Source organism: Andrographis paniculata, unplaced genomic scaffold (assembly GCF_009805555.1).
Source record: "Andrographis paniculata isolate CXL003 unplaced genomic scaffold, ASM980555v1 Contig5END, whole genome shotgun sequence".
Lineage (NCBI taxonomy): Eukaryota > Viridiplantae > Streptophyta > Magnoliopsida > Lamiales > Acanthaceae > Andrographis > Andrographis paniculata.
Window position 1 is genome coordinate 381,131 of NW_026137595.1, and position 20,151 is coordinate 401,281.

At 36.4% G+C, this 20,151-nt stretch overlaps 6 protein-coding genes across 6 annotated transcripts; 3 read left to right on the forward strand and 3 right to left on the reverse strand.

Moving 5' to 3' along the window:
• The first annotated feature begins 1,874 nt into the window (after positions 1–1,874).
• Positions 1,875–3,814, forward strand: LOC127259111 (probable pectinesterase/pectinesterase inhibitor 7). Its single transcript, XM_051286258.1, has 2 exons — positions 1,875–2,880; positions 2,986–3,814. The coding sequence occupies exons 1-2, from the start codon at positions 1,956–1,958 to the stop codon at positions 3,681–3,683; spliced, it is 1,623 nt and encodes a 540-aa protein (XP_051142215.1). The 5' UTR covers positions 1,875–1,955; the 3' UTR covers positions 3,684–3,814.
• Positions 3,815–4,794: 980 nt separating this feature from the next.
• On the reverse strand, positions 4,795–5,412 carry LOC127259065 (RING-H2 finger protein ATL2-like). The gene has a single exon (XM_051286212.1). It carries the CDS (start codon positions 5,410–5,412, stop codon positions 4,795–4,797), a length of 618 nt encoding a protein of 205 aa, XP_051142169.1.
• Positions 5,413–8,047: 2,635 nt separating this feature from the next.
• Positions 8,048–9,317, forward strand: LOC127259112 (uncharacterized). Its single transcript, XM_051286259.1, has 3 exons — positions 8,048–8,542; positions 8,624–8,865; positions 8,939–9,317. Exons 1-3 carry the CDS (start codon positions 8,075–8,077, stop codon positions 9,186–9,188), a joined length of 960 nt encoding a protein of 319 aa, XP_051142216.1. The 5' UTR covers positions 8,048–8,074; the 3' UTR covers positions 9,189–9,317.
• Positions 9,318–9,338: 21 nt separating this feature from the next.
• LOC127259113 (uncharacterized) lies at positions 9,339–10,713 on the reverse strand. Its single transcript, XM_051286260.1, has 3 exons — positions 10,190–10,713; positions 9,774–10,015; positions 9,339–9,692 (listed from the first exon to the last, which is right to left on the reverse strand). The coding sequence occupies exons 1-3, from the start codon at positions 10,652–10,654 to the stop codon at positions 9,446–9,448; spliced, it is 954 nt and encodes a 317-aa protein (XP_051142217.1). The 5' UTR covers positions 10,655–10,713; the 3' UTR covers positions 9,339–9,445.
• A 1,653-nt stretch (positions 10,714–12,366) lies between these two features.
• On the forward strand, positions 12,367–15,947 carry LOC127259066 (metal tolerance protein 2-like). Its single transcript, XM_051286214.1, has 12 exons — positions 12,367–12,726; positions 12,814–12,883; positions 13,230–13,327; positions 13,437–13,561; positions 13,647–13,762; positions 14,220–14,316; positions 14,577–14,661; positions 14,963–15,025; positions 15,140–15,245; positions 15,418–15,563; positions 15,646–15,737; positions 15,836–15,947. Exons 1-12 carry the CDS (start codon positions 12,367–12,369, stop codon positions 15,945–15,947), a joined length of 1,470 nt encoding a protein of 489 aa, XP_051142171.1.
• Positions 15,948–16,155: 208 nt separating this feature from the next.
• On the reverse strand, positions 16,156–18,110 carry LOC127259011 (zinc finger protein GAI-ASSOCIATED FACTOR 1-like). The gene is made up of 2 exons (XM_051286130.1): positions 17,805–18,110; positions 16,156–17,696 (listed from the first exon to the last, which is right to left on the reverse strand). Exons 1-2 carry the CDS (start codon positions 17,965–17,967, stop codon positions 16,252–16,254), a joined length of 1,608 nt encoding a protein of 535 aa, XP_051142087.1. The 5' UTR covers positions 17,968–18,110; the 3' UTR covers positions 16,156–16,251.
• Between the last annotated feature and the right edge of the window lie 2,041 nt (positions 18,111–20,151).

The following is a 20,151-nucleotide window of genomic DNA, read 5'->3' on the forward strand; positions in this document are numbered from 1 at the left end:
ATACAAGATAAATTATATAACATGCCTTTGTATTTTAGTAAAAATCCACAAAACACAATGTATTTTATTTATTGTTTTGAACCATCTTGTGACTAATATAAAATTTGCACGAAACACCCTTATTGTTCAAAACTGATATTTAATTCTAAATAAATATCTAAATTATGCAAGTTTTATATAAATAAAAAACACAAAATATCTTAAATAATTTTTTTGCATTAAATAAATAAATTAAAAATTTATTAAATCCTTCATTTTATAGTTTTTGGAGACAAATTGTTGTCTGATTTTTATAAAAATTATAAAAATAAATAATTGATCAATTATTTATTTGTTTATTTTATTCAAAAAAATAAATTATTTAAGATATATTACGTTTTTATTTGTATAATACTTAATTTAGGTCTTTATTTTGAACCAAATATCAATTTTGAACAAAAATGGTGTTTTATGCAAACTTTCTAACACAAGAAATTTCATATAATAAATAAAACATAATATATTTTGTGCATTTTTAGTAAAACACATTATATAATTTTCCCCATAAATACATCAGTTATCCGTCGGTGGTTATTGGCTTAACATGTGTGTCGCGTCTTCACAAAAGCGTGTTTTGAATTCCAGCAATTATAGGTGAAGTTTGACTTTACTCCCCCTCCAAAAACGCGACTTCTTTTATAATTGTTTGTTTTCCAGCACGACAAGCTTAAGGAAAGTAAGCCCATTGCACGTTAAAATATTGCAACTAACAAATAAACAATTGCGTTACACACACATATATATGTATAAATTAAATAAATTAATCAAAGGAAAATTATGTCCTACTGTAAGATATTACTATAATTATTCATCAACTAGTATATATGTTTAGAAATGCTTACATATTACTTTCAAACGAATATTTATTTTAATGCCTTACAAATGTGATTTTCGACCTTTAAAAATTTAAATAATAAAAGTCACGAGTTCTTATTGGTTAATTGGGAATACAATTTATGTTTAAAATTGATTTTATATAAATGGACAGAGTGTCCTACACGATCACATGCTATTGGACATTGACTTCTTAGAAAATTACTTAAAATCCTTTTGCTAAAAGTTTGACCAAATTTATTTTATTTTGTATTTTTAATATTCCTAGAATATTGATATGACGATAAAATAAGATTTTTTATTTTTAATTGTAATAAATGGAAAATAACGTAGTAAATGCCAAATCCTCGACCTACTTTAGGATTCAATTGTTAATATGAATTGAGTTTAAAAGGCTGTGGGCAATGTTTACAATATTTGTCAACATAATTAGGTAACTAAAAAATAATAATATAAATTATATTTAGCTGGATGAAAAAAAGTTATTGATATTCATAGTTTATAGTATTTAGGCCTTATTCTACTTAGGAATTTTTGATACTATTCCCTAACAACAATTATTTCAAACTATTAAATTAAATATATTTTTTCTTATAAAATATTATACTATTATTAAATTTTACCTATTTCCAAAATTTTTTAAATTTAAAGTCCGATGACATAGTTGGATACAGTTAATAAAATATTATTATTTTTTAATTTGTCATAAAATTTTCGAAAAATTATTTAATTTTGATTTGAAAAGGAAAAAAACATACCCAAAATCGGTTGAGTCCTTCCCCGTATATGTCCAAACTCCAATTAATTATAATCATAGTTCGATCTCACGCGTTTTCAAGACGAACACAACCTGGTTGACTTTTCATTACAACAACATTAACTAATTAAATTAATATAAATTAAAGAAATTAACAAATTCATGCATGATCTTCAACATGAACATTACTTGCATTTCCCTCCACAACCCTTCCCCTTCCCTTCACCGATTAACAATATATAAATAGATCCATCATCTTCATCTTCATCTTCATCTTCATCTTCATCTTCATCTTCACCATCATCTTCATCTCCATCTTCATCCAATGGCCACGATTAAGTATCTCATCCCCATTACTGTTCTCCTAATTCTCCTTCCACCCAATCTCCTTACAGCAGCCGACGACACTGCTCCGCCCACCATCTCCGCCGCCACTGTCTACGATTCGGGCCGCCTCTCCGCCCGCCAATCCCTCGCCGCCGCCCGGAGATTCCTAACCCTAATCGAACGGCAGCTCCTCCGCCACTCCAAAACCCTAACCATCACCGCAATCCGAGCATTAGAGGACTGCAAATTCTTAGCACAATGCAACATCGACGATCTCCTTGCCGCCCTCCAAATCATCGACAACACTTCCCAAATTCTCCCCGCCGACGAAGCCGACGGCGTCCAAACGCTCCTCAGCGCCACCCTCACCAACGTTCAGACATGTATCGACGGAATTCAGGCGACCTCGTCGACCTGGACCATCAGAAACGGCATTCTTTCCCCCCTCTCCAACGACACCAAACTCTACAGTCTTTCCCTCGCTCTGTTCACCAAAGGCTGGGTCCCAAAAAATAGAAAGAAAGTTAATTCCGGCGGCCGGAGAAAGCATCTCCGGCTTCCGAACCTGAAAATGTCTGCCCGGAATCAGGCGATTCTTCAGACCGTCAATAAAAACCGCCGCCTGCTCCAGACGAGCCCCGGCAGCGACATGGTCAATGTCACCGACATAGTTATTGTCAGCCAGGATGGGTCCGGAAATTTCATGAATATCAGCGACGCCGTGGCGGCGGCTCCCACGAATTCCGACGGGAAAAAGGGTTACTTCTTGATATACATCACCGCCGGCGTGTACGAAGAATACGTGTCGATTGCGAAAAACCAGAAGTACATAATGATGATGGGGGAAGGAATTAACAAAACAATTATTACAGGAAATCATAGCTTCGTCGACGGATGGACCACTTTCAATTCTTCAACATTCGGTCAGTCGATCAATTAAATTATATATTGTATGTCTGCAACACAACACGGCCGTGTTGGTATACTATACACCTTCAATTAACTTTCTTCTCAACCTCTCAATTCAGCCGTCGTCGGAGCAGGATTCGTCGGCGTGAACATCACGTTCCGGAACACCGCCGGCGCGGTGAAGCACCAGGCGGTGGCGGTGCGGAACGGCGCCGATCTCTCGACATTCTACAAATGCAGCTTCGAGGGCTACCAAGACACGCTCTACGTGCATTCCCTCCGGCAGTTCTACGTCGAATGCGACATCTACGGCACCGTCGACTTCATATTCGGAAACGCCGCCGTCGTCTTCCAGGACTGCAATCTCTACCCCCGCCGGCCAATGTCGGGTCAGTTCAACGCCATAACCGCACAGGGCCGAACGGACCCGAACCAGAACACCGGAATCTCAATCCAGTTCTGCACGATCCGACCCGCCGACGATTTGGCCAACAGCACGACAACCTTCCAGACGTATCTGGGCAGGCCGTGGAAGGAATATTCTAGAACCGTATATATGCAGTCGTATATGGGCAGTCTGATAAATCCTGCGGGTTGGAGCATATGGTCGGGGGATTTTGCACTCAACACCTCGTACTATGCCGAATTTAACAATTCAGGCCCGGGATCGGACACCAGCCGGAGAGTGACGTGGCAGGGATTTCACGTTATTAATGAAACCGACGCCGGTAATTTCACGACGTCGGCGTTTTTGTCCGGCGGACAGTGGATTCCTCAAACTGGGGCACCTTATACATTAGGGTTATATCGATCTTAAATTTAATTAATTAGTTTGGATTAATTCTTGTAATTGAATTAAGGAGAAATATTTAATTAATTTTCGTACATGCAATACTCAAAGCCAGCTTATATAATGTACAATCGAATTGAATTTTATTGAGCTTTGAGTATGTTCAAAGCAGCCGTCAAGATGTTCTTGAGGAAATCGTTGGAGTCGTTCATATCATCAGACAAATTGATATCCTGGGACGAGATTTTCTCTTTCTTTTGCTCCTTGTTTGTCTCCTTCAGCTGGGAATCACATTTAGCTATATTCGTGATTGCTGTCTGCGTGAACTTTGTCGCCTCCTTCTTGTCGCCGGCGAGAAGCGCCGCGACGGCGTCCTCGATTAGGTCGTCGAGGGGGTCGTACTGCTCGATGCAGTCGCTCAGCGCGGATTGCAATAACGGAGCCAGATTAGGCTCCTCCGATGTCACATTCTTGATGGATTCTGCAAGAAGAACCGCATGATCTTCGACATACCTGGATGAATTAATTGATTAATTGATTATACGATGATGTTAGAAAATTAGGGTTTGATAATTTGTGCGATGCATATATACTTGAGGGTGTAGAGAGCAAGTTTGGTGGAATTAGCCCTCTCCTTGGGGGTTGCAGATTCGAGGACAGCTTCGCAGGTGGTCTGTTCGGGGCCAAGGCCATGGCAGGCCGTTTGGATGAGGGCTTGCCCGGACATGGATGTCGTCAAGAGCGTTTCTTTGCGGATCTTGAGGTTTAGACCCGCCGCCGACGTCCTCGTCGGGGCGACGACGAGCAGAAGCGCCACTGTGAAGATGATGATCATGCCTGGATTTTTTTCCATTTCGTTTTTTAGTTATTGATTGATCGATCGATCTTCTCTGGTTTTTCGTTGGGTGATTGTTATTGGTGTTTTTATATATACCTGATCGTGATGATGATCGACGATTTTCTTCCATGGCTGGGAGTGAAAACAGGTTAAACATCGAATTCTAGCAGAGGAAGGTCCGCCATGGGTTCACAAGCCCGTGTTTGGATGAAATGGAATTTTGGTAAATTTGGAATTAAAATTGGGTGTAAAATTTTATGTCAACGATAATATTACAATCCAGATGATATATATACAATTTTAGACGACCTGTTTAACGCACGACCCGATCCAGCTGGCTGGTTTGGCGCCCGACTCAATGTCCGGATCCGGGGCGGCTTCGTTTTTTTCCGGATCTGGTGCGGAGGAGCTGCCAGAATGAGGCTCCGGACCCGTCGCGATAACGGGTATGGTTATTTCGTGTGCCGGGTCTACACCGGGTCGGATGTGGACGGGGGTTCGGCAGAGGGGGCAAAGGCAGTGCGACAGAAGCCACATGTCGATGCAGTCGATGTGGAAGCAGTGATGGCAGCCGGGTAGGATCCGACCCGTTTCTCCCTCTTCGAATTCGGATAAGCACACGGCGCATTCTAGCGGCGACCCTTGTACCCGAGTTTTAGAGTCGTAACTGAACATGGGAAGTGAGTTCATGGCCAGGACATCGAGGCCCAACTCAGCGCCGATCGCCGCCGCGGAGGTGGAGATGCTCCGCTGTCGGCGGCTGCGCAGGCGGCGGAGGGCAGCGCGGCGGCTACACCAGTGACCGTACGCGTGAAATAAGACAACTAGTAAACAGGCAGCCACGAGAATGCCGATGGCCGAAACCATGATTTTGCCGCTGAACCGCCGGCCGGTGGGGGTGTCGTTTTCCCAATCCATTGTCTGAATTTATTTATTTATTTTCAAAATTAAAAATAATTGAGGATATTCTGAATCGAATGCAAATATCGATCATACACATATATATAGATTTATTTATTTTCCTATATTCATAACTCTGATCTTAGCGCAGCTCTAGGTGAAGCGCAAGTCCTCTTAGATTCCATGGAGCCGGAAGCCTGAACAAATCTTTGCCGTTGATATGGTTGACCTTATATGATGAACGGTGTGGATTGGTTTGAGATTTGGGCAGCATGGAGTGGCTTATTATTGCTCCATAAATGCTGGGATGAAACGGACAAAAGGTTAAGTATATGGATTAATTATTTAATTAGTGAGAATTAATTAATAATTAAAAGAAATTTAAAATATATTTTTAAATATTTCTAACATTATATATTAATAAAATATATAGTATATACATATTTTTTAAAAAAATAAAATTTTATATAATACAAATAAATAAAAAATATATTTATTATGACTATAAATTCGTTTTATAAAAAAATAAAAATATTTAAATATAAATAAAAATATTTGTTAATTGAAGAAGGGAATATAAATGAAGAAATTTTGAGTGAGTTTTATCTCTGAAATATTTAAATGTAATTTAATTTATTTATATTTAAAATTAATAAATTTATTAAAAATAAAAGAGGTCATTTGAAAAAAAAAAAAAAATCATTTGGGGCAAATAAGAAGAAATGGTATTTGTCAACCTGGCAGACACAAAGAAATTGGAATTACAAGTGTGCCAGCAGCAAATCTAGTGACACAAAAAAATTATTTAATTAATTTAGATATAGTTGACTATTAATCTGACATTTATGTACGTAATTTGTCAACCATAAGGTGTCATGAAGTTATCAGTTCCTAGTAGACTCAAGTTAATAATACTATAACCTAAACCTATGTATAGTTCACTTCATAGCTTGCTTTTGTATTCTGCAAAATTGAAATATATATATATATATATATGTATAATCTTAAATTACAATATACATATGATGATTTAAATAAAAATTTAAAGCTATAATATTTTAAATAAAAATATTTATTCATTTTTCTTTAAAAAAAATAGGTGATAAATAGACCAAAACCCTACATATCCAAGTGCCTAATCGCACTTTAATTTCTAGCTTCTACAATACTTATGGGCATTACTGCATTGGCAATTGGGTACTTTTCTTTTTATTTAAATTTTTGGTTCCATTTAGAAAGAGTTTTTATTATTTTTTAATTTTTAATGAACGTAAACTATAAAAATAAAAAGAGAAAAAGATAAAATTAAATAATAAATAAATATATACTATTTATTTAAATCGTAATCGAAATTGTCAAAACTGAAACCAAAACAAAAAAATATATATATATAAATTTAAAACTAATTGCCGAACTGAATCGACGAACTAATTAACACACAAACAATATTAGTATTTGATTATATAATAATATCTTTAAATAAAATATCAAATCATTTTACATGTTTTAATATTTTAATTAAATAAATATATAAGATTTGTTTGATTATGATTTTAATGTAATTTGAAATAAAATATTAATTTAAATTTTTATTTAAATAATATATTTGATTTGATATTTTATGAGAATAAATACGATATTTATATTAAAATTGTGCAAGATAATCAGTGTTGGTTTTGAATTAAAATTTGGTAACTTAACATGTTTTAATTTGGGCTGAAAATATTTGGACTTGTCCATAACTAATTATTGAGCATATAATATAAGTTATTAGTTTATTTTAATTTCAAAAGGGGCTGATAGGTATGTCAAAACCAAAGCTTCTTCTTCTTTTTATTATTATTATTTTATTTTTAAATCTAAAAATATTTCTTTATATTATATCTTATACACAATTTTATAAATTTACTAATAAATTCAATATTTTTATTGTTTGATTATTTAACAACAATATTCCATGCTAATATTTTAGATTTATTTATTTAAAAAATATAACAAAATTTTAAATTTTTTTAATATTGAACAAAGTGATCACTATATTGTTTATATATATATATATCAAATTAATGAATATTATAATATTTCAAATTTAATAATTAAATACTTTATATCAATTTTATTATAATGATATATAAACAATTAATTACAATATCAATAAAAAATAAATATATTATTAAATATATAATTTATTTTAATTATCATTTATAAAATATAAATAAAGCATTACAAGAAAAAAAATAATATATTCTACTTATATATAAAAAATAAATTTTATTTACTTGTTATCCAAAAATTTTATTATTCTAATTTAAAAAACATTGCAAAAAACTAACATTTTACATAAACAAAAGAAAAATTAAAGGTTTGTAATTAATTTAAAATTTAGTATTCATTTGAATTTTTATTTTAATATAATATTTTATTAAAAATAATAAATGAAATGGAGAAAGAGTAAATTTGAAATGCTCATAAAATTAATACAATACATATTGTATCCATTCAAATAATATGGTAACAATTTCAATCTTGTTCACCACGTTAAAATTGATTACCAGAATTTAAGCATGCAGCCAATAGGAATGCCCAACCATTCACAAAAGTACACGTGGCACCCAATTTAAATGGCTATATATAGAGCGATGTGGATCAGACACAATTGCTTCACTTCTGATCGGAGATCATGGAGAACATCAAACACCATTCCCTGAAAATCAACGGCATCACTATGCACGTCGCTGAAGCCGCCGGCGACGGCGCCGCCGTGCTCCTCCTTCACGGCTTCCCGGAGCTCTGGTACTCCTGGCGCCACCAGATGCTCCACCTCGCCGCCAAAGGCTACCGCGCAATCGCCCCTGACCTCCGGGGCTATGGCGACACTGAAGCTCCGCCGTCACCCTCCGATTACTCCGTCTGCCACCTCGTCGGAGACCTAGTGGCGCTCCTCGACGCGCTAGGTCTGGAGCAGGTCTTCCTCGTCGGTCATGATTGGGGCGCCGCCGTCGCCTGGTGGTTCTGCCTCTTTCGGCCTGATCGAATTAAGGCTTTGGTGAACATGAGCGTTCAATTTCACCCTAGAAATCCCCAAATCAGTTTTCTTCAGATGTACAGAGATGTGTTAGGCGATGGATTCTACATCTGCAGATTCCAGGTGAGTAGTTAAACTTCATCTGCTACGTATTCAAAATTTTCCCCCAATTTTGGAAGCCCTAATTTGGAGACGATAATGCAGGAAGAAGGAGAAGCTGAGAAAGCATTCGAATCAGTGGAAACAGCACAGGCGCTGAAATCCATGTTCTCCATGAGGGAAGCGAAGCCATTAATCGTGCCCAAAGAAGTGGGGATGGAGGTTATTTTCCAGGCGCCGGCGGAGCGTCCGCCATGGATGACGGCGGAAGACCTCGACTACTTCGCCGGAAAATTCAAGCAGACAGGATTCACCGGTGGATTGAACTACTACCGCGCCCTGAACCTGTAATTCTGAAAAATATCAATTCCTTCTTCATCGATCTAACGTCACTAATCGGATCAATTAATTGATTTGCAGGGATTGGGAGTGTCTGGCGCCATGGCAGGGAGCTCCGGTGAGTGTGCCGGTGAAATTCCTGATCGGCGATCAGGACCTGACGTACCATGTTCCAGGAGTTGAGGAATACATCAATGGTGGGGGGATGAAGAAGCACGTGCCGAATTTGCAGGAAGTGGTGGTGATGGAAGGCGTGGCCCACTTCATCAACCAGGAGAAGCCAGAAGAAGTAAGCCATCATATCTCTGAATTCATCGCCAAATTCTGCTGAGCAAAACAATGCTCTGTAAGCTGTCCTGTTCGATTATTTCCATGTTGTTGTCCGTTGCAACCAATAATGGCATATGAGGTCGTTTTCAATTTCATTACAATAAATGAGGTTTCTTTTCTTGATATACAACACAGACAACATAAACAGATATAAAGATTCAACCTTGCTCTTATTATCAATTCTATGATGTCAGAAGCAGACCATTAATCTCAAACAACATGTTCTCATTCATTCATTCATCATCATCGTCATCATCATCAAAACTTTTGGATGAAATCATAAATATGATGAGAAATCTCTTCAGCCTTTTCTTGATTGATAAAATGAGCCACTCCTTCCATGATCACCACCTCTTGCAAATACGGCACAAGCTTCTTCATCCCGCCGCCATTTATGTACTCCTTAACCCCCGGAGTGTTGTACGTCACATCCAAATCTCCGACAATAAACTTCACCGGAACTTTTATCTGCACCCCAGTCCACGGCGCCGTCAGCTCCCAATTCCTGCATCAACAACCAATCAAGCCAAATTAACCCTAAATTGATGTACTAATATTAATATATGCTAAAACAAGATTGACGAACAGATCCAAAGCCCGATAGTAGTTCAATCCACCGGTGAATCCCTTCTTGTCGAACTTTCCGGCGAAATATTCGACATCTTCCTCGGTCAGCCACGCCGGCAATTGAATCGATTTTCCGGGAGGCCCTCCAATCCCAACTGATTTAGGAATCACAGGAGGATTTGGATTCCTTCCTGTAAGAAACTTTTTGATCACTTGCACTGAACCAGCTCTAGCCATCTCCTCTTCAGCCACTCCAGGTTCCTACACATAAAACAAGATCAATTCGAAGAAAAAAAAAAACAGTTTCTTGAAATTAGCCATTAGTGAGTTAATCCTTACAACTTTTCACAACATCAATTCTGCCCTAAATTTCCCAATTGTAAAATCAGAGTTAACCCTAAACTTGCAATTAACAGAGAAAACGAAAAACGGCACCTGAAATCGACAGATGTAATAATCGTCGCCGAGCACCTTCCGCATAAAATCGAGGGGCTTCCATTTGGGATTCCTCGGCTGAATGACGACGCTGAGGTTTACGAGACACTTAATTCTGTCGGGACGGAAGAGGCAGAAATACCAAGCCACCAGAGCGCCCCAATCGTGGCCGACCAAAAAAACCCGGTCGAGACCCAAATCGTCGAGGAGGCCGACGAGATCGCCGACGATGTGAAATAAAGTGTAGCTGGAGGGGGACGGCGGCGCGTCGGAGTCACCGAAGCCTCTGAGATCGGGGGCGATTGCGCGGTAGCCTTTGCCGGCGAGGTGGAGCATCTGGTGGCGCCAGGAGTACCAGAGCTCCGGGAAGCCGTGGAGGAGGAGGACGGCGGGGCCCTCCCCGATTTCCGCCACGTGGAGGTTTATGCCGTTAGTAGCGATGATTCTGTGCGCGATCTTCTCCATGGATAAGGAAGGAAGGAAGGAAAGAAGGAAGGATTGTTTCAACCTGATATGAGATTGATTTTGCGTAAATTGAAGTAGCCGTCGAATTATAACGTAAGGTTAGGACCTCCTTGAAAGAGATATTTTTTTGAGGAGTCCCGGCCTTCCAGCGCCAAACAGATCTCAGCCGTTGAGATTAATCACTCCACGATGACAGCTTAGCTTTGCCTTATTTTTATGTCCGGTATACTCTGATTGCTTTGCTAATTAGTAATTTATGTGATATTTTGTAAAAAATTACATGTTTAATATGATATTTAAAAATATATAAATATGAATCGTAATAAAAATTTCAAAATTACTTATGTAAATAGAGTTCCAATCTGGGACTTAAATAAATGAAGGATATGAAAAACTGTAAAAGAAAAACAAAAATTTACTAATTATGATTTGAAATTGATTTAAAATGTAATGTTGTATTTGAATTTTTGTTTAAATAATATTTTAATATAATATTTTGTAAAAATAATAATATATCTTTTATTAAAAAATGATGTAAATTAAATAATAATATTTTTATTTGAAATAAAATTTCTATTTAATCAAAAAATGAAGTAGAACCAATGACCTCGTGATTACGAGTCTAATCCCACGCCACCAGATCATCTCTTACAAAATTATTATTATTATTATTATTATTATTATTATTGATGTTGGTAATAGCATGCAAGTTATATTAATCAATTAAATTACATCGAATAAGTTGTGTGATAGATTAATTAAATCAAGAAGACTACAAATTCACTTATACCATCTCCTATGGCGTAATAATCAATAATAATATGATATAAAATAAAAGATGTTTTAATTTTTTAATAGATATTTTTATATAATAATTGGTTATATATATTTTAAATAATCAATTAGATTTATTTGTTTGCATATTGAAATTGATTTAAAACAAAATATTATTTTAAATTTAATAATATTTTATGAAAAAAATAATATATTTTTATTAAAAATTATACTTAATAAATAATACATGTTAAGCAAAGATTCAGATACATCAAAAATAATATTCATATAAAGTCTTATGAAATCGAGGCTCAAGTAACTAGGTCAAAAAAGATGACTAGAATTATGGGATTGCTTTCTATAATTTTAGGCACTATAATTTACTCAATAATTTTAAGAATATTCACATCAATTAAACATTTTTAACAGTTTCTCTATTTATCAGCATTAAGACAAAAATACTCTTGTAATACTTATAGAAGAATATTTATAAAAAAAATTATACAAATATAAGTATAATGATATAAAAACTAAATATAAATTTATTAGGCAGAAGGAGGAAGAATTATTTTGCAAAAAGTAAAATTTTATATAATACAAAAATGTAAAAATAAAAAATAATACTAATAGTATATTATAAAGATAAATAAGAGTGTTTAAACTGAACCTTAATTTTGAATAAAAAAAGAAAAAATTATTTTGAATAAATTCAGGGAAGGAAATAAAAGATATTGATGAAAATAAGTGGGCCAAATTGTAATTTTCTAGATTTATGTAGAAGGTTATATCAATGGAAGTTTTTCTGGTTCAAATAAAACGGTTTCAAAATACCGTTTGGGACTGACTTTCATCTCCATCTTCACTTCCTAGCTCAACCCCGAAGTTCTTCAAACTGATTTGATTTGATTTCGAGTTCTGTTCTACACACCACTAAGAAGATGAGATTCAGGTTTTTGATCAATCTCAACGTCATTCATGGATCGTTCGTATCAAGAAGAGCTGCATTGTCTCCTTTTCCTTATTCCAATATTCTCCAGAAATTTTGTGCCGTCGACAATTCTAACTCGTACGATCGTTCCAAATTTGGAAATCCGAGCTTCATGATGCTCAGGCGATGGCAGGGGGGGAACTCCGATCACCATGAGAATCAAAACTCTGATTCCGCAAAGGAGGGCGAGAGGACTTTCCATCTCGGACTGGTGTCGGACATTGGACTGGCCGCCGGGAAAGCTATCACTGGATACCTCACTGGAAGCACAGCAATTATTGCTGATGCTGCTCATTCAGCTTCAGACGTGGTATGGTTTGAAGGGTTTAGCAAATCTGGAAGTAGCTTAGGTTTCACTTTTTGCTTGGCTTGATTATCTCTTTCTAATGGTATATAGGTATTGAGCGGAGTAGCATTGTTGTCTTATAGAGCTGCAAGGGCTCCGAAGGATAAAGAGCATCCATATGGTTAGCCTACTCACCTTTGATCTGTATCTATACATACAATACAAGCTTCATTTGACATGTTTTTCGATTAGAAATTTAGAATCAGTCTTATTTTTAACTGTTTTCAACTTGTATCTTCTGCCAGGAATTTTGTAGGGGTCGGTTTTATACAATAATTTAGCCTGTGTAAAAACCAAGGAATTTACCTGATCTGTTTTACCTTATGTTATACAAATGTACCTTTTGACCTAGCCGCCATTAAATCCCTTTGTCTCATCTTTTCAAATTAATTTTAAGAGAGCCTATTTTTCTGTGGATTAAGCTAAAGCCACCTTGTTTGGCAATAAATGGCTCTGTTATGATGCAGGGCATGGCAAGTTTGAGACCCTTGGAACGCTTGGAATTTCTGGTGCGCTCTTGGCAACCGCTGGCGGAATTGGTTGGCATTCCTTATATGTTTTGATGGTGGGATCAATACTACATTATAATTCATAATGGAAACATTTCAAAACTGGAGTTGCTTATCTTTTCGATTTTGCGTATGTTGCTCCACCTATATATATCGTATGTGTAGGAAATTATGTCTGCTGCTCCTGAGATTGTGGATCAATCATTGAGTAATGACCATTCACATGATCAACTGGAGTACCCAATTCTGGCGTTGAGCATGACTACAGTATCTATAGCTGTTAAAGAAGGGTACACTAGTCAATGTGCTTTCTCTAATTACCAGTAAAGTTATTCGTTAGCATTTTATGTTGTTGTATATTTTTAAATCAACCAGGTTGTACTGGATAACCAAGAGGGCTGGCGAGAAGACAGGCAGTGGACTCATGATAGCAAATGCATGGCATCATCGAGCAGATGCAGTTTCATCTGTGGTTGCTCTAGTTGGGGTTGGTAAATATTCAGTTCCTTTTTCTGATCAATCGTGAGAGCTCATGTCTTCAAGAGCAATGTTCTTTTTTCATCATGTTGGCACACAATGTCAAACTTATACTAGAATAAAATTACACTTACCTAAATTAATACTGGGATAATCTCCTTATCCCAAGCTAAACAGCCAATTCTTATATTAAGTACTAATCTTAAACAGTTCTTGACACCAAGAACCCCTTGGTGTGTACAAATTAATGCCTAGGCGCAAGATGTAGCAGTTGCTTCAAATTAGACAGTTTTCAAGTGTTGACAAGTTCAAGGTTTAGTATGATCATAGGAGGCCAACATACATAAAAGGATTGTTGTTGGTCAAAAACTCGGGGGCTTTTATCATTTGTTTATTATCTATTCTTCACTGATGCATCGTTGTGTTGGATTCTTTCTCAAATGTTAGCAATGGTGTTTATTGTAAAATTAGGTGGAGCGATTCTTGGTGTTAGATTTTTTGATCCTCTAGCTGGACTTCTAGTTGCTGGAATGATTTTAAAAGCTGGAATTAAAAGTGGTTCCCAGAGGTAAATAATCATCCTTTATATTCCCATTTTTATTGAAGCATTTACAAACAATGATAGATGAAAAAAGAGCCCAGATAGATAGTTTTCTGCAATTAGTTTTCTAAGCCTGTTTCTGTATCTCCTTCCCTCCGCAAAAATGTAGTCAGAATCAACAGTTTTGAACACTATAACTCTTAAATAAAATCCCAGCTATATTATGTCTTACCAATGGCCTCAACATTGTTCTACTGCTTATTTATGTGTTTGAACTTTGAATTTAGCATCACGGAATTGGTTGACACTGCTGTTCCATCGGAAGACCTCGAGCCTTATAAACGCACAATATCCAGAGTTAAGAGAATCAAGGCAAGTCTAGTTCAAACTTTCTGCAGAATTGGTTCTTTTCCTTGTGCTTCAAAATAATACACCTCCCATTCTCCATCATACATATGTTATTTTATTTTTTCTGTTATATGATGCTTACTTGGTGTGGTAATGGCACAACAATTTACTATCTATTGACTTTATTTTTGTGCTGCTGCATCTATATTTACTTCTTTCCCTTTAACCTTAACATGACAATGTATAAAATTTTAAGGGCAAGTTAGAAATCTCTATTGGTTACATGAACTAGTCAGTTTCTTAGTTAGTTCTTTTGATTTTGTAGGGATACAATCACCTCTGGGGAAGGAAAGCAGGATCGTTTATGTATATTGATGTAGACATTGAGGTCTGTTGGATTGCCTTCTCCTTTCTGTTTTACTTAAATATGCACTAATCCTTTAATGCCACGGCGTATTTTCCATAATACTCACTTCAAAGTTGGAATAATTCATACGGTCAGGTAGATCCTTTTTCTAGTGTGAGTGCTGCTCACGATGTCGGGGAACATGTTCGCTATCAACTGCAGCAATTCCATCCAGAAGTGGCCGAAGTCTTCTTACGCATAGGTGCACAGCATTTGATTGAGTGCACAACTTTTCATCTTCCTATACTGATTCTGTTAAGATTTTCATTTTCTTGCTGTCATTATATTGATATTGCCAATAGTTTAGACAAAAACAAGCTTCTACTATTCTTTACCATGAGCTTTGGACTCTGATTGCATTATGATCGGTGTAGTCCCATCCATTTCACCTACTTTGGGAGATTATATAAGCCGCCAAAGCAGTTGTCGCAAGCCAAAGAATCTGATCAATAATGTAGCATTGGAGCATGCAAATCTTGAAGAAATTATTTCCACCATTTTGTCGAATAATGTCTCTAAGGTATGATCCGGTTTTGCGAGTTTATGCTTTTGTTTTCGCTTTATATTATCCCCTTTGTTGTTCTTTTCTTCATTGCATTTAGGGAATGGAAATCCAGCGGATAACTCACCACTCATTGCACGGCCACATTCTTCTTGAAGTCGAGGTCTCCATGCACCCCGACACATTGGTTAGGTAAAATTCATTGTGACGATACAAACAATTGATTAAAATCTTCTCCTATCGAGCTCGCCTGCAGTACTAATCTTAGTTGCCATGATGCAAAAACCCAGAGATGCTGTCAAGGCTGCAGAAGAAGCCGCGAAGCATATCTTCAAGGCATCGCCTAAGATCATACACATATCCACTCAGCTGCAACTTGGAAGCCCATTGCCAACTTTGTAAACAAACCACAGGATAGCTGCTGAATATCCTCCTATGTTAAGAAATGGCGACATTCGTAGGTTAGTCTAGTACGAAAATACGCATGTATAGATTGTAAGATGACGAGAGAGACGATTGTTTTGAGGTGCAACTCATGACAAACAGTACTTGTGATGAGACAATCTAGTTGAACTCAGACTGGAATAATAACTGAATGATATTTCTACTGATTATTCAAATTGTTTCGGAAACGAAGTACATTGCTGGATAGGGAGTGATTAATATAATGCTACCTCACAAATTACATCCAACTTCCCTAATAAGTTCAGAATGTGTTATACAATGGCTTATCCATGTCAGAATCTCCATGAGAGATCTGCTGATGAAAAGGGTTGTGCATTACTTGCATATTTCTCTGTTGGTTCATAGCTTCCATCTCCATTCTCTGTTCGTGCAGATTCGGCATGGCTCCAGCGCCCCCGACCCCTAAGAAATCCACTGTCGTCATATCATTCTCCCCATCGAAGCTAGCTGGATTCCTCGCCATCATCGAGTTGTTCCTGCCCTGCATTATCCCGGAGCTTTGATCACTTCCCTCGTGGACTTGTACGATGTTCTTGAACAGCCCGGCTGCTGCGCTTTCGTCTCCTCCCATCAGCATTCCACCGTACATCGCCATGTCACCAACCACAGGCCCGCCACTCTCAAACATGTGAGTTACTACCTCTTGTGGATTCTTTTGCATGATCTGGTTCGGAAATGGTGAGTTGTATGCTGACGGGGTTTGCTCGTTGGAGCCATGGAAGTTGTCGTAGGACTGGAAATTGGAGGTGGATCTTGGCCCTGAATCAGGGCCTGCCATGCTGTTAACAAAGCTCTTCTGCATCATGGGAGAGTTCATCGAATTGCTCCCTGTTGCCCCCATCTGAGCAGCTTTCTGCAACAGGGCTGTCGCCGACATGTGAGCTGACCCCAATATCTGCCCAAGGTTCTTGCTGTCCTGGTGGAAGGCGTTGTAGCCTGACGACGGGGTCGAATTTGAGCTCAGCTGAAGCCCGGAAGACGACGGCAGCATGCTTCTAGGCAAAAGAGTGCCTGAAGTTGTCGAGAACATGTTCATCGGCTTGAATGGTATCGGCACCAATTCTTGCGGGAGCGATTTCAATGGATTGTTGTTGAATTCAGTGATCCCCATTGCTGTGTTGCTGCTTATCGGCATTGTCGACATCAAATCAGGCATGTTGTTGCTCTGTCCTAATCCTCCTCCTCCTCCTCCTCCTCCTGCCATGATTCCCTGATTGATCATCACTTTGCTGTTTTCTTCAGCCAAAGCATCACAGAATGCCCGGTGAGTAATGAAGCTGTCCCTCCTGGAGAAGATGGTTCCACAGTCACATTTGTACTCCCTCGTCCCGCACGTCTTCTGGTGCGCCTTCCAGTCCGACTGCACGGCATACTTCTTCGAGCACTTGTCGCACTTCCACTTCTTCTCGCCGTGCTTCCTGCTGTAGTGCTTCTTGATCCCCGTGAGGTCTCCCAAAGCGCGCGCCGGGTTGTGGTGCACGCAGCTCGGCTCCGGGCAGATGTAGACGCGCTTCCGGGCTAGCTCCGTCGCCGTCCTCTGCCTCAGCTTCCATGGCAGGTTATGGCCCCTCCTGTGGAGCTGCAGGTTTTGATCCCTTTGGAAGCCTTTGTTGCAGATTTCACACACAAATCTGTTTGTCGCCATTAGCGTTGTTGGTGACAGTGCTACAACTTCTGCCGTCGGATCTATATCGAAGATATGATCATGAATCAGAATCTTTGCTAAATTAATTTCCATAGTTATATATATGATTAGCAGTTAACTTAGTTTGTTATTAGTTGATTGAATATTGCCTGGTGTTCCCGGCAGGTTGCGCTTCTTCTTCGCCGTCGCCGGCTGCTGCTGAGAGGCCGATTCGTTGCTGTTCGCCGGCTGTTTATTCGCTTCTTGCTGCTGCTGCTGCTGGACTTCACCGGAGGAGAAACTTCCCTCGTCACCGCCGCTGATATTCGACATTTTTCAATTTATTTTCTTTTATTTTTTTAGATTTGGGAATGTGAAAATGAAGAAGACTAATTTGCAGAGTAGTTAAAAAAAGGTGATGAACTACTCAATAAAAATTTGTGTTGTTTTTGTTTTTGAGGGAGATGGAAAAATGGTGGTGGTGTGATTGAAGGTTGTTTGGCTTATGTGATATTTATTTACATATATAGTGGAGATATTTAGAGACTTAGGTAATTTATTTTAATTACTAATTGTGAGCTTGTCGTTTGTTTAAAGACATTATGGGAATATTCAGAAATAACTCAGCCAATTTGCACATTATTGTTTCTATACAAGAACAAGAATACAACACATCCCTCTATATATTTTTATTTATGTATAACTTTATATAGTTACACTTATAATTTGCCTTCATGTATGTTGGACTTCTTATTGCAAGAATTATTCGGATTGATCAAACCAAATAAGTTGGTAGAAAGAAATATAAATTATTTATTGCATATGCAAATTAAAATTGTTCCAAATATTCTTAGTCTTTATTTGTAATAGGTTCAATTTAACTTGTTATGAAACATATACAAAAGTTCAAAAAGTGAATCCAATTGGAGTTACATAGTGCTGAGATTTGTATTTTTCTTGAACAAATTTAAATTAAAATTTCTGTCCAAAACTACTAATTAACATGCATCAATTTAAAGTGATTTTGCTTGTGTCATCGCAAGATATACAATTTTTTTTTGGTATGTATTTAAAAAAATAAAATAAAATAAACTAATAGTTTTTAGATAATAATTGATGATATTTTTTACAGAGATATTTATGTCCTTTGTATTTTATTTTGATTTAATTGTATTGATATAAATACATATAAATTTAAGTGTATTCATAAAATATTCGTCAAATTTATTAAATATATATATATATATACTTTATCATAGAACAAATGAAATTGGAAAATATATATGAAATTTTATATTCAATATATATTTTATATTTGAAATGTATTTATTTTAATTTTAAAAAAATAGATTTAGAATATAAAAAATATGCAAAACCATATCCAAATTTTATACCAATTGATACACCTATATATATATATATTAACAAATTTAATCAAATGGTTCAATTAGTCTAAGTGGGGACATATTATTGACAATATACACATATATTGTTGCAATAATTAGAGTTGATGGCATGGCAAGATTACACAGAAGCAGTCCGGCTTGTAATTAATTATTTATTTATTAAATTATATGAATAACAACGACAACAATTTTTATTTTTTTAAAATAAATAAATAATATTAATAAAGCTAAGCATGTCCCAAAATTTAACAACCATACAAACATTAGAATTTCCCTTGTTAAAAACAAAATATTCTACGTGGGATTCATCGATCTAATTAATTACTTCGATACAATTAATGGAATAATGACACCCATAATCCAACAAAATTCCATTCTCAATACCCTCTTTTTAAATGATAAAAAAATTAAATCAAATAATGGCCATAATTAAATAAATTAATCAATGCATTCCTTTCATGGTCATTCACACATATATATTATATTATATTATAATTTAAATATTCACGAAAATGACTTGTTGGGACACAAATAATTTTAAATGAATAGGTGATGATAGATCTATTAAGATTTCTTTTAACAGTCCATTTCTACGTTAATTTCAGTGTTTTTTAGATGACTCTTTATTATATTAATTAATAATTAATTTATTTCAATTTTCCCTAACCAACAAAAACCAGAGACACATTCATCTGACTGTAACCCTGTAATCCCACCCAGCCATGGAATTAGTCCAACAATTGTATTTATTTATTTATTTATTTATATATATATATATATTTATTGATAAATGAAATAACTAGCTAGGCACTTTACATTACATATTATTACACCAATCAAGAAAAGATGGTAAGCCATGATAGTATACATCAACTCAATTCACTTAATGAATTTCTCCTCCAATTAATGAGACGAAATTTAAATATATATATATATTTATTTATTTATTTGTAGGTTTGATTTAAATTCATTTAGGACAATCCTAAGGATTTTGACTTATGTCTGAAAAAGATGACAATTTTGGGAACAAATTTTAGGAGCCAAGGTCAACTGCGTTGTCCCATCTGTTAATTCCCCTGCTGCGCTGAACTTTATCCTGCGTGCTTCATGA

Excerpts from the sequence above, each read along its gene's own strand:
- LOC127259111 (XM_051286258.1), top strand. The coding sequence starts at position 1,956 with ATGGCCACGATTAAGTATCTCATCCCCATTACTGTTCTCCTAATTCTC. Across the intron at positions 2,881-2,985 it reads TTTCAATTCTTCAACATTCG|CCGTCGTCGGAGCAGGATTC; the intron begins GTCAGTCGATCA and ends CTCTCAATTCAG.
- LOC127259113 (XM_051286260.1), bottom strand. The coding sequence starts at position 10,654 with ATGGAGAAGATCGCGCACAGAATCATCGCTACTAACGGCATAAACCTC. Across the intron at positions 10,016-10,189 it reads ATTACATCTGTCGATTTCAG|GAACCTGGAGTGGCTGAAGA; the intron begins GTGCCGTTTTTC and ends TTTTATGTGTAG. Across the intron at positions 9,693-9,773 it reads TACTATCGGGCTTTGGATCT|GAATTGGGAGCTGACGGCGC; the intron begins GTTCGTCAATCT and ends TTGTTGATGCAG.
- LOC127259011 (XM_051286130.1), bottom strand. The coding sequence starts at position 17,967 with ATGTCGAATATCAGCGGCGGTGACGAGGGAAGTTTCTCCTCCGGTGAA. Across the intron at positions 17,697-17,804 it reads CAACCTGCCGGGAACACCAG|ATCCGACGGCAGAAGTTGTA; the intron begins GCAATATTCAAT and ends TCTTCGATATAG.
- LOC127259065 (XM_051286212.1), bottom strand. The coding sequence starts at position 5,412 with ATGGATTGGGAAAACGACACCCCCACCGGCCGGCGGTTCAGCGGCAAA.
- LOC127259112 (XM_051286259.1), top strand. The coding sequence starts at position 8,075 with ATGGAGAACATCAAACACCATTCCCTGAAAATCAACGGCATCACTATG. Across the intron at positions 8,543-8,623 it reads TCTACATCTGCAGATTCCAG|GAAGAAGGAGAAGCTGAGAA; the intron begins GTGAGTAGTTAA and ends ACGATAATGCAG. Across the intron at positions 8,866-8,938 it reads TACTACCGCGCCCTGAACCT|GGATTGGGAGTGTCTGGCGC; the intron begins GTAATTCTGAAA and ends ATTGATTTGCAG.
- LOC127259066 (XM_051286214.1), top strand. The coding sequence starts at position 12,367 with ATGAGATTCAGGTTTTTGATCAATCTCAACGTCATTCATGGATCGTTC. Across the intron at positions 13,763-14,219 it reads GGTTGCTCTAGTTGGGGTTG|GTGGAGCGATTCTTGGTGTT; the intron begins GTAAATATTCAG and ends TTGTAAAATTAG. Across the intron at positions 15,738-15,835 it reads CACCCCGACACATTGGTTAG|AGATGCTGTCAAGGCTGCAG; the intron begins GTAAAATTCATT and ends GCAAAAACCCAG.